Source organism: Canis lupus, chromosome 2, assembly GCF_048164855.1.
Source record: "Canis lupus baileyi chromosome 2, mCanLup2.hap1, whole genome shotgun sequence".
NCBI lineage: Eukaryota > Metazoa > Chordata > Mammalia > Carnivora > Canidae > Canis > Canis lupus.
The window spans coordinates 41297496-41310111 of NC_132839.1; the positions used below are offsets into that span (position 1 = coordinate 41297496).

Below are 12616 nucleotides of genomic sequence, written 5' to 3' on the forward strand. Positions count from 1 at the left end.
CTTACCCTCCAGCTATGAAATCCCCAACCGGGACAGCTCTGCCTCCTGATTGAGGCCTCTGCAGGGACCGTCGGTGGGTCGGACACCTTTGGATCCCTCCCCAGGAGAATGGTCTCAGCTTGACCATCCAGCTGCTGCTTGCAGCTGTGCTGGAGTGTCCCCTCCCTATCTCCAGGCTGCACTTGGGAAGTGGCCCCTTCCCCAGTATGGAGGGTCCTGGATCCCCTGGCTGACTTCTACAGGACCTTGGCTCCCCTCCTGTTTCACCAGCCCCTGGACAGGCATTCTCCTGTGTTTCCTGTGAGGACTTCACCTATGTCATATTCTCCTGGTCCTGCCACTCTAAACCTTCAGGTTCAGGTTTTATGGACAATAGGGAATCCTCTGCATCATGAAGGAGACCGTTCCACTGAGTCTCCAGATGAGGTAGGTGAGGATATCAGTCTAGGGACATCAGGAACCAAGCAATTAAGGACAAAACATTTAATATCCTCATGACATTAAGTCCCATCACGTCTGTCTACTTTTCATCGGATTTCAGTCTAGTAGAGGAAATATAGAGACGTTTAAAGGTTAGAAAATACTGAACTCATTAAGTATGTCACCAAATTGAACATCTGTGTCTTGCCAGATTCATGCTTTATGGAACTCATTGTGAATTATGGGACTGTTGCTGAATTTGGGGCATCTGGTGACTACTTGGCATTTGTGGCTTATGGTCTTACTGGAAACCCCTTTGGATGGTTTTCGAGCCTGTAATTCATGGTTATATGTTCTGTATTTTTCCCAAGACTACTGCTGGAGTCCTGTGTTCACTGTATAATGAGTATTTTATTTTTAGATGTGGATCACCTCTTAGGGAGGGAGTCTGTGGGGAAGGCGGGTAATGGACTATTTTCGACATAAATAATAAGTGCCAAAGAAAGTGGTTAATACCCAAAGAATAAAACAACAGTGACCGCCACTCAATTGCAGAGAATGTGTCTGTATCTCCCACAACTTGTCGCTTTCCATCGTGTAATATTTCAAACATTTGGTGTGAACAACGAAGAAAGATCCAAAGGATTATCTCAAACATGCTTACTCTCTAATTCTTAGGTTCATTTGATGAAATGAAGCAAACCTGTTAGGCCCAGGAAAACACTTTGCCCTCCAGGAGTTTCATTAGAAAAATCCCAACATATTGGCGACTAAGTAACAAGACTAATATTCACTCTATACAAACATTTGTTGTATGGACACTTTTTGTTGGCTTTTGTCACCTTAGCTGAGTCTTTCTTTCGTTTTTTTCCCCCGTTCCTTTCTTTCCTTTGTTTCTTCTTTTTTTCTTTCCTTCTGTTTTTTCTCCCTTTCTTCCTTTCCTTTTTTTTTTTTTTTTTTCTTTTTTGAAGTCTCCTTCTTTTTTTGAAGAGGAAATGTATAGCATTTAAAATCCATCCCGGAGAATCCGTTATTCAAAACCTGTCTTTAGAACTCCACGGCACTTTTATGGATGAGCTATGTGGAAATATCGACAAGGATTCAGGTAGGCTGGGCTCCCAGCCGACTATCTGCCCACAAAAAAATGTAAATAAAAGTAGTGTTTACCATGCAGAGTATTAACATCACGTACCATTTCTCCAACATCCATGAAATGCTAGCGCTGTTAGGAGCGTGGACGTTAAATATGGATTTTTTTTTTTTTTTTTTTTTTTTTAGCGCAGAGACCAGGGACTGGGAACCAGGTCCGCGAATTCACGGCTCACCCTGCCCGCAGGCACGTCTCAAACGGCTCCCGAGCCGTCGGCTCCCCACGCGCCCGCTCCTGCCCGCAGAGCGGCGGGAACAAAGGTACAGTGTGCGGCGGGGGGCGCGGGGAGGCCGCTGCGGGCGGCCGGCTGGAGGCAGGGCGTGCGCTCCGGGTTATCCCAGGACAGACTCCGCGGAGGCAACGAGCGCTTCGCGCACGGCTCGGGGACCCCGAAGCCCCCTCTTCCGACGCAGGCCCGCGGTGCGCCGTGCAGAACGCGGCCGCCGGCGCGCACGGTCCGGGAGGGGACGCCGTCGGGGCGCGGCCGGCCAGGGGCGTGGCCGCCGGGCGGATAACGGGCGGCGGGGCGCCGCGGTCCGGGCCCCCGCCGGCGCCGAGCCCGGGCCCACGCCCCCTCCGCCCCGGCGGCCCAGCCGCAGACCGCGCGGGCGGGGCGGGGCGGGGCGGGGCGGGCGCCGCGAGCGCCGGGAGGGCTTTTTTTTTTTTTTTTTTTTTCTGCCAAACTTTGGCCACGTGAACCGCCCCCCATTCACTTTTGCGCCAATCGGGCGGCGCGGACGGATCCCGAGAGGGGCCAGGCTCCGCTGCCGCCGGGCCCCTTCATAACGCGCCGTGCGTGACGTGAGGGGCTCCTGTTGCAATGGCGAGCTGAGCCGGAGGATGTGCAGCTGCTGCGGCTGCGGCGCCGGCCACGAAGAGGACGGGGGCGGGCGCAGCGCGAGCCGAGCCGAGCCAGCCGAGAGCCGCGGGCGGGGCGGGACGCGGGTGCGGGCTCCGTGGCCTCAGCCGTCGCTGTCGCCGTCGCGCTGGCCCCGCGCCCCCGCGCGCGAGCGGGAAGAGCCGCCGCCGCCGCTGCCGCCGCCGCCGCCGCGTCGCGCTCGAGCCGCTGCCGGCGCGCGCCGGGCATGGTCCCGTCTTAAAGGCGCAGGCCGCGGCGGTGGGGGCGGGCGTGCGGAACAAAGCGGCGGCGCGGGGCCTACGGGCGGCTCGGGGGCCGCGATGGGCGCGGCGGGCCCGCGGCGGCCGCGGCGCTGCCCGGGCCGAGCCTCGCGGCGCTAGGGCGGGCTGGCCTCCGCGGGCGGGGGCGGCTGGCTGAGGGCGCGCGGAGCCTGCGGCGGCGGCGGCGGCGGCGGCGGCGGCGGCGGCCCGGCGGGCGGAGCGGCACGGGCATGGCCGCGCGCGGCCGGCGCGCCTGGCTCAGCGTGCTGCTCGGGCTCGTGCTGGGCTTCGTGCTGGCCTCGCGGCTCGTCCTGCCCCGCGCCTCCGAGCTGAAGCGAGCGGGCCCGCGGCGCCGCGCCAGCCCCGAGGGCTGCCGGCCGGGGCAGTCTGCGGCGGCTTCGCAGGCCGGCGGGGCGCGCGGCGATGCGCGCGGGGCGCAGCTCTGGCCGCACGGCCCGGCCTCGGATGGGGGCCCGCGCGACAAGAACTTTCTCTTCGTGGGAGTCATGACCGCCCAGAAATACCTGCAGACCCGCGCCGTGGCCGCCTACAGGTGAGCCCCTGCTGCCGGGGCGCCGACTCCCGTGTCCGGCATCCCAGCGGGCGGCCCTACCGGGACTCCCGTGGCTTGAGCCGTTGCCCGTTTTCCAGACCTGAAGCTCCCGGGGCTCCTGGGGGATCGGGGTGCCCTTGGGCTACGGATGTCGGACCCTGGAAGCAAAGGTCAGAGACAGATGGTGAATGCAGTGCCCAAGACCGTGGGCTTTGGGGTCAGGTGGATCAGCTTGGCCTCCGTGGGTGTGGTCCTCAGCCTGACTTTGCGTAGGGCACTTGAGCTTTCCACGTCCAAGCCCTCTTCTTTGTTAAATGGGTCTGACCGAACATCTATGTCCCTCGTAAGGTGGATGGGGGAAATTCTTAGCTAAGATACCTGTGACAGTAGTGGCAGTGATGGTTATCGTTTGATCCTCTGAAATACGCCCCTTTGCTGTTGCAGAGCCGAGTTTAGTTGATCTGGTCAGAGCCCTTCCGTAGCGTACTTGTAGAGTTCACTGGTGGAAGAAGCCCTCTTGTGCATGAAAGAGGCTGCCCGCTGTTCACTCGACCCCACCGGTCTGGGGAGTTCATGGAAAGAGAACCTCGGGGCAAGTATTTCCAGTGCAGCCCATGGTACATTCAGGGTTAACCAGCTCAGCAGTTTAGGGATGTGAGTGTGTTATCCAGTATCTGGGTCCTAGTTGGCCATATGAGTCATAAAAGTGGTTTGAATCATGTTCAGGATTAACTAAGGGATTAAAGTAATCTTTAGAAGGGCGATGATTTTGGAATGGCAGATTTGTATTGGAGTGAATTTGAGGTAGAAGTGTGGATTCGATAAAGGGATTTAATGGAGCCATATACACATGGAGTCCAGAAACGCCTACCGTGTGGATAAGATTTGAGATTCATCCAGCAACAGAGCAAACCAATGCAGGGAGGTCCTCCGATAAGGAACTTTTAAGAGCAGTCCGTGATGAGCAAGGCCAAGCTGGTTGCTGTTGATTCTTAATTTATAACCAATACCTTTGAAACTTCGGCTTTTATGTTTAGTCTTGGTCTGAATGTTCAGGCATTAGATAGGAGGGAAAAACACGTATGAATCCTTGTTCCTCTAAGGGAAGAAGTACAGGATTGAGAAACAAGATGAAAGAGCCACAGAGAATGTGAGCGCTTTCAGTTCATTGATCCTGCATTCACACGTTTCCATGAGGATCTTTTTTTTTTTTTTTTAATTTTTATTTATGATAGTCACAGAGAGAGAGAGAGAGAGAGGCTGAGGGAGAAGCAGGCTCCATGCACTGGGAGCCCGACGTGGGATTCGATCCCGGGTCTCCAGGATCATGCCCTGGGCCAAAGGCAGGCACCAAACCGCTGCGCCACCCAGGGATCCCCATGAGGATCTTTTTTATTAAGTCCACAGCCCAGGTTCTGCCAGGAAGGATCCTGAGTGCCTGAAAAGCTTAGAATGTAGCCACTTAGTATACTTTTAGGCTGTAGTAGTGATTCAGGAATCCCCAGCTGAAGATTTTCTCCCAGATCTCTCATGAATTACCTGGAATTTTATGCAGATTGTGCTTTTTCCAAGAGAAATGGCCACATATGAAATTGAGGATGAGCTGTGTAAATTGTTTTCAGAATGGTTTTGAAACTAAGTCCACATGACTGCCACTGGGTGACAAGACCCGTGAAATCACAACTTTGGAGACAATTACCAAAGTATTTTGTTCAAATACTAGATTGCCCACCAAACAGATGTATTTTCGTGGATTCAGTATCAGTCTATGCTAACCAGTAGGGGTCCTGGGACACCAGCTGCAATCAGAAAATGTAATGCAAACTGGACCTACTCTTTTACGCTTGGAGATGATCTTTTTCCTAAGCCCATCCTTGACACTCTTACTTTTGGTCTCTTTTTCCAAATCTCCTGCCTCATCTGTCTTGGATGTAGGGTTTTTATCTCATTGTTTATTTTCTTTTAGACACTTCATGGAAGGTAGAAACGCAGTTTGCCCTCTGGCCTCAGTTCTTCTCTGTGACAACTCTGCCTTTCTGATAAAGGGAAAACCCTTACGTGGAAACTGTGTATTCCATTCAGGGATTCTGTCAGCTTTCCTGGAGCTCTTTTCCTTTTATTTCTTTGACCTTTTAAAAAAAATACTTATTTTGTGCTAGAGAGAGAGAGAACACACATCAGCGAGCATGGCGGGTGGGGGGGTGGTAGGGCAGAGGAAGAAGCAGACTCCCCGCTGAGCAGGCAGCCCGATATGGACTTGATCCCAGGACCCTGGGATCATGGTCCGAGCAGAAGGTAGATGCCTAACCGACTGAGCCTTTTATCTCCTTGATCTTAAGAAGTCCCATTGCTTGAAGTTGGGGATGAACTTCCGTTTTCCATTAAGTGGACTTAGCTTGTTCCATGAGCCTCTGTTTAGACCAGTTGCAGGAGATGATACAGGACGGTTTTAGTCTTGAGGAACTTTAGGGGAAGGCCTGAACTGGGATGGAGGTTACAGTGTGTAACTTATGATTATGGCCCTGCTGTGCTTTGCAGTCCCAGCTGAAACTCCACACTCAGCTCTTAAAATGGAAATTGCATGCCGTTTGGCCTACGAGTCGACTTGAATCTTACAGTGCTAGGTAGAACTCTATCTAGTTGGGCACTGGGTGTGCTCAGTTTTACTTCTCCTCTAAAAGACAAATAATTCTTTACCTTAAGAAAAACTTTTTTGTTTTTTGTTTTTTTTTTTTAGTTGTTGTTTAAATGAAATTACTATTTGGCTTATGGGCTTAAGGAGATGCTAGCATTCCCCCCCCCCTTTTTTTTTAAATTGGAGTTCAATTTGCCAACATATAGCATTACACCCAGTGCTCATCCCGTCAGTTGCCCCCCCTCAGTGCCTGTCACCCAGTCACCCCCACTCCCCACCCACCTTCCCTTCCACTACGCCTTGTTCATTTCCCAGAGTTAAGTGTCTCTCATGTTCTGTCACCCTCACTGATATTTCCTACTCATTTTCTCTCCTTTCCCTTATAATCACTTTCACTACTACTTAAATTCCTCGTATGAGTGAAACTGTATGATGATTGTCCTCTGACTGACTACTTTACTCGGCATAATATCCTCCAGTTCCATCCACGTCGAAGCAAATGGTGGGTATTCGTTGTGTCTAATGGCTGAGTAATATTCCATTGTATACAAATACCACATCTTCTTTATCCATTCATCTGTCAATGGACACCGAGGCTCCTTCCACAGTTTGGAGATGCCAGCATTTTTAATAAGATGGCAGTACGGTGTACTTTTTTTTTTTTTTTTTTTTTTCTTAATACGGTGTACTTTTATGCTAAGATACTGAAATGTCAGAATTTAGGTCTGGGGACCAGGAATTGTCTGAGGTCTAGAAAGGAGCTAAGCCTTTGGGAAATGCAGTGAGATATGCCTGTCTGCACTAAAGTTAGTGCACTTTAATGATGGAACAGCCCCATTACAGATTTTTACTTTCCAGCCTGCCAAATGCATGAAGTGGGGGGGAGAGGGGCCACCAAGGAATGTTAGCAGTGCAGCAACAGCTAATAGCATGCAGGAAACAGATTTTAAGAAGCAGGCAAAATAAATCTCCAAGTGTAGCTGATAAGAGACCGACCAGGGCTAACTTCTTCCATGGGCCCCAAGCGACACCATAGCTGTTAGGTTCATAGGAGTGATCTTGGTTCATAAAAATACTCAGTTAAGATTCATCCCTTTTTTCAGCCAGTACATACATGGCTCCTGTGGGTCCAGACTCTGAGTGTGGAGGACTCAGAGTGAAGATGCTTGTTCTCATGGCTCTTCTCTTCTAGTGAGAGGCAAGGCACTGAAAAGAGTTAATGATGGGTACTATGGAGAAAATAGGGTGAGGAAAGGGTGGGGTGGTATTCTAGAGAACTTGGTATTTAGGCTGCAATGGGTTGGTGAGGAATTGGTTGGGTGAATATCATTGATGAGCAAGGGAGCAGAGGGAAGAGCTGGTAAGTTACAAGCAGAAACCAACTTGGAAGGGAATAAAAGAAGGCCAGTAAAAGAAACTGGACGAGGCCCGATAACGTCTGGTCTTGTGGAATTTTATTCTAGGTGAATTAGAAAGCCTTTGGAGGGTTTAGACAGGAAAGGGAGGTGATGGCATTATGTCCTAAAAGTTGATTCTGCCCATCGTGTGGAGAATGGATGGTAGGGAAGCAAGATTTTAGGAGGTGGTCTGGGCAGCGGGGACTGGTGCGGTAGCAGTGGTCATGGAGAGAAGTGGAGAGTTCTGGGGTAGGTGCTGCAGCTGAGGTATGCAGGTGAGTGGTAAGGCAAAGGAAAGTCAATAGTGCCTTCTAGGATCTTGCCTGGAAAGACCAGTGTGAGTGGTTGTATTCTTTATTGAGATATGGGGAAGGATGTGAGTCAACAGGTCTGGTTTTGTACAGGGAAAGTTTGAAGGTGGTGTTTAGACACACAGGTGGCTGTATCATTTAGCTTCATAAATGTAATGAACATACAAAGAAATTGAGAAAAGATTTACATCTGAGGTGGTTACAGTGCTGGAGCTCTGATGCTGTCTTAAACTAAATTGCCTGAGGGTTCTGGGTACCTGGGGTTCTACAAATATATAAAGAAATTTGTTTTGACTCCTCTAGAGTATTTGTACTCTTGGTAATTTCACTTCAAAATGGTCCCTTGATTCCTCCAAAGGGATTTATTATGCCAGTTAGTAACAGGTCATCAGAACCCCTGTGTTCCTTGTGTCTTTTGTTACTAGCTACAATTTGTATTATTTCCTTATTTTTTTTCTTTGTTTTTAGTTTGATATATAGAAGTTCCTGTAGTTCAGGCTTTTCTGATTTTAGGGTTGCCCCTGCCTCCTTATCCCAAGCTCAGAAAGTTACTGCCCTGGAGAGATTTTGAAAAGCAACTTTTAAAAAATTTTTAATCTAATTCTAGAAGGGGTAGAAATCATCTCAATCTCATCCCCCCCCCGCCCCCAAATAGTATATTGTCTTAGCACCATCTGTTGAATAAGCTCCCATTTCCCTACCAATGTGAAATGCCATCTTCATTATACTCAAAATTCCTGGGTATGTTTTTGGACTTCTTATTCTGTTCCACTGATCTTTTTCTCTGTTCTTGTGCCAGTACCACCCATTGAAATTATTGGAAGTTGAATAATTTTTTAATATCCGGTAGACAAATTCCTCTGTGTTCCTCTTCTGTTTCAAACATTTCTTGGCTACACTTACCTGTTCATGCTGGGAGCATTTTGATACCGTTTGGATTTTCTTTTTAATAAATAGTTTGACAAAAACAAAAAACAAAACAAAACAAAAAACCATACATACTTGGCTTTTTAATCCTTTCTTATGCCCAGGATGCTCAGCTAATCCAACACTTTCTTTTTGTCTTGTTTCTTACCTCCCCTGGGTTGAAGATGGGGAACCGTTTTTGTTCTTTCTTTACTTTCTCAGAAGAAAGAGCTGGATGGTTTCCCTTCTTTGCCCCAGGAGTGATAAAGGGCACCATTAAAGATTAGCATCAGTCTGTAGGGAACTGTGGGAAGAAAGTTTCAGAAACACTAGCTGTAGATAGAGGAATCTTGTTGCAAGATGTTGTTGTAGCAGCTAATGGCCTCTTCCGAAAGCTTTCAGTGAAGGCACACTGCTCTTTTACCAGCCTTAATGAGCAAATCTCAGGGTTCCTTTCCTTATTCTTGAACTCAGTAAACCATACTTATCTTGAAACTGTTTAGAGCAGTACTTTCTTTCTCAATAGAATTCAGTTTGGCAAAAACTTACTGACTGCCTTCTATAATCTGGATAATTGACCTGTAAATTAACTTTTTGGAGCACAACCCGTTTCATGTTCTGAATTCCCTGTATAAGATGACTGGTGGAGTATGCAGTCCTCAATATGAGTTTAGTTTTCTGTGTCATGGTTCCGGATATTGATGCCCTCAAATAGTTAGAATATTCCAAGGATAGCTGTGGTTGTCAGCAGAAGTTTATACACAGTTTTGTTTTTCATCACATGGCTAGTTTCACTTCCCTGGTCTATTCATTAGGCTGCTCTCTATTGAAAACGGATTAATCTATCCTTGCAGGATTTGTCATCTAGGGAGGAAAAGAAATGGTAATACTGGTGATGAGGGCTCACAGGGTGCCTAGACTAACTGCTCTGGGACACAGGAAAAGGAGGCCTGTACTCATTTATGAAGAGGATCGGGAAAGGCCTCACCCACACCCCTGCCCCCTTTCCCTCACTTAGTCTCAATGAATAGGAATTTTGAGGCAGAGACAACACATTCGTAGAAACATGGGAAGTAGTGAAGGAACAATGGGATTGTGCATTTTGAGTCTGAGATCTGAAATCTAGCATTTCCTCTGGAATTTTTCAAAGGGATTTAAAGATGTGCTCAAAGATGTAGGTACAAAGTGGAAATTCCAAGTAGGTTATCTTTCATGTCCTGCTTTAGGAACTGTGGACCATAATTGATTTCACTGATTCGTCCATACTGCAGTCTGCTTCTCTAGACACGAAAAAATGATGCAACTGAAATATGTTTACTGAAATGAAGAGAGATTCACAATATATTTAAATTAAGTAAAATTGTATGCCCGGTATGAGGTCACTTTTGTTTAAAGTGAACAAAATAATCTCATGTGTTTGTGTAGCAGAGAAAAGAAAGTGTGAAAGAATATACACACGATGCTGAATGATTTTTCATATTCTTGGCCCTTTTCTATACTTTTGAATTATTTTGTAGCGAACAATTGTTTTGTAATAAAGCTACAGAGCTACAGTTTAAAAAAAAAGGAGGAGAGGACAGCGCTTGGAAGGAAATGGGAGTGCAGTTTTGAGCACTTAGGGTCTTGCAACACTGCTGGGCACGGATGGCACCCTGGGGCTTGGGTCCCAGGTCATTCTTGTTTCAGTAAGTAACAGTTAATCCTGTCCTGATAAAGTATTTGGTTACTGTAAATGTATTTTCCTTAGTTACCTTAACTTCACAATTCCAGGTAGTACTTGGGAGAATTAGGTGACAGCATTTTTAATGTGAAGGCCCTAGCTTCCACATGCTAATGTAAATATTCAGTGTCTCCATCTGTTGCGCCTGTGGATGGAATTAGGGGAACAAGAAACTTGGTTACGATTTAAAAGTAGCAAAGGGGCAGCCCCTAAAAGTAGCAAAGGGGCAGCCCCGGTGGCGCAGCGGTTTAGCGCCGCCTGCAGCCCAGGGCGTGATCCTGGAGACCCTGGATCGAGTACCACGTCAGGCTCTCTGTATGATGCCTGCTTCTCCCTCGGCCTGTGTCTCTGCCTCTCTCTGTCTCTATGAATAAATAAATAAAATCTTAAAAAAAAAAAAAAAGTTGCAAAGCTGTTCATCTGCTCACCTTACTTCAGTGTCCTTTCTGAAACATGTATAGCTATGGTTTTGGCTCTATAACTGATGACCTTGGTTTGTGGATGATTACAAAGAAGAAAGTGTTCGGGTGCCTGGGTGGCTCAGTCAGTTAAGCATCTGCCTTCGGCTCAAGTCATTGATCCCAGCTCCTGAGACCTACCCCTCCACCTCCCTGTGAAGCCTGCTTCTCTTTCTCTCTTTGCCCTTTCCCCTGCTCATGATCTCTCTCTCTTTCTCTCTCTCTCTCTCCTTTCTCTCTCTCTCTCTCTCTCTCTCTCAGGTAAATAAAATCTTGAAACAAAAGGTGTATTCTGCTCTGATTTGATAGCCACCCTGGGCTTGCAAAACCTGAGGATTATTGAAAATATAGTTAATTAGTGCCATTAAAACAATTGCTTTGTAAGTTGAGCCCAGGTGTGAAGGCTGCTTTTTTGTTGGGATTTTCTTCTGTGTATTTCCTAGCCTATTGCTGGAAAATAATCAGGCAGGATTTATAGAAACCAAAGGACCCAAAGGGAATGAGCGTTTCAGAAGCTACCTTTTAAATAGTCTTCTGACCTTCAATTAAATCCGGCTTTGACTCTGAAGAGGTGTCCTCAACAGGCAGGTTTCTGCCAGGCGAGACAGTGGAAGTGGCTGAAGTGGGTTGGGTGTAAGGCTACTCTCCTTTTCTGGGATCTATTTTCTCAGCTTTTTTAGTGGAGGAAGGACTGCAAAGGAAATGTGGGTGATAACCTAGAAATAAGTGTGCGGGATGGAGAAGCCAGTTAGCTGGCCAGCAGAAGCTTTAGAAGTCAGACCTCGTTTGCATTCTGACTTCTACGTTTATTAGCTTTATGACCTTGGGAAATTATTTATCTGGCCCGTGCCTCAGTCTCCTCATCTGTAAAATGTGGGTAACTATAATGTGGGTAACTATACTTCACGCACTGCATAGGACTGTCACAGGCTGAGTTTCTAATGCCCTCAGCCTAGTACTCCATACCGGGTAACTGCTTTATTGAAGGGTGGCTGTGGAGAGCTGCTAAGCGGGTCTGTACCAGGAAGTACCTTGACACAGGAAGACTGACTTTGCAAAAGGGGTCGGCCAGCATAGGCTCAGGGTGGTTTTATTGTTTGCATTAAACAACACTTTTTTGTTGCTGTGTGTGTGTGTGTGCGCACATGTGTTTTGTTTTGCTTAAAATTAAATTTGAAAACAAATTTTGTTTATGCACAATTAAGAATTAGTTGAATGTTTACACTTTTAGGTGTACAGCAGCAAAATAGAAACCATATGAGGTAGCTCTCCAAGATCTGAAGCTTCGGAAATGTATCACGAGACCAGAAATTGCCTTCTGTTTTTAACAGTCCAAATTTTAATTCTTAGGTTTCAAAAAGGGCGTTTTTGTGGTCTGTACTGATGAGTATTTCCATTGTTTGCTGTGAACCTGGGCTCAAAGGGCAAGTTGCTATTAGCCCTTAATACCTTGGAACTGCCTCCTGGGCTAGTGCCCAGGCCATTGTTGAGGTGGGAAGCTGTAATCCATCCACCAACAGCTTTATTCAGGAGAAAAAAAGTCTTAATGCTTGCTTTCACCTTAAGTCTACTTTTTAGGATTAATGGTAAGGAATATAATTTGATTTCTCTTGAAAAATTTTTCCCCCATGATTTGTGATTTCTGTTCTATTCCCCCCACCTACTTCCAGAAAGAATTGAGATTGCTCACGTCATAAGGTTACCCAGTAAGACAGTTAGACTTTAGAAGAGGAAACTGGTATCCGGAAACCACGTAAGGGGAAGGGTAACCAGCTAAGTACACTTGTTCCTCATACCCACACAGGACAGAGATAATGGATTGAATAATGCTTATAGCATCCTGACAAAGGGCATTCCTTCAGCTCCAGGAGAGGCCTTGAGTCATCATCACTTGAGAGCCTTGGAAGACCTTGGAGTTTTCCCAAGGCCTGATGAAGTTCCAGTGCA

General features: G+C 47.5%; 1 protein-coding gene and 1 long non-coding RNA gene across 3 annotated transcripts in view; one reads left to right on the plus strand and one right to left on the minus strand.

The window, feature by feature from the left end:
• Positions 1-500: 500 nt before the first annotated feature.
• Positions 501-2122, minus strand: LOC140616137 (uncharacterized). The gene is made up of 2 exons (XR_012016664.1): positions 1613-2122; positions 501-1497 (listed from the first exon to the last, which is right to left on the minus strand). It is a non-coding gene; the product is annotated as an uncharacterized lncRNA (long non-coding RNA).
• The window catches only part of CHSY1 (chondroitin sulfate synthase 1), a 73470-nt gene continuing 62427 nt past the window's right edge, over positions 1574-12616 (plus strand). The window contains exon 1 of one of the 2 annotated variants that reach the window (XM_072796555.1): positions 1574-1830. In XM_072796555.1, the coding sequence (XP_072652656.1) occupies positions 1589-1830 (242 nt within the window). In that variant the 5' untranslated portion in view covers positions 1574-1588. Of the gene's footprint in view, positions 1831-2903; positions 3243-12616 lie in introns of those variants that run through there. The other variant, XM_072796549.1, reaches the window with a different exon arrangement.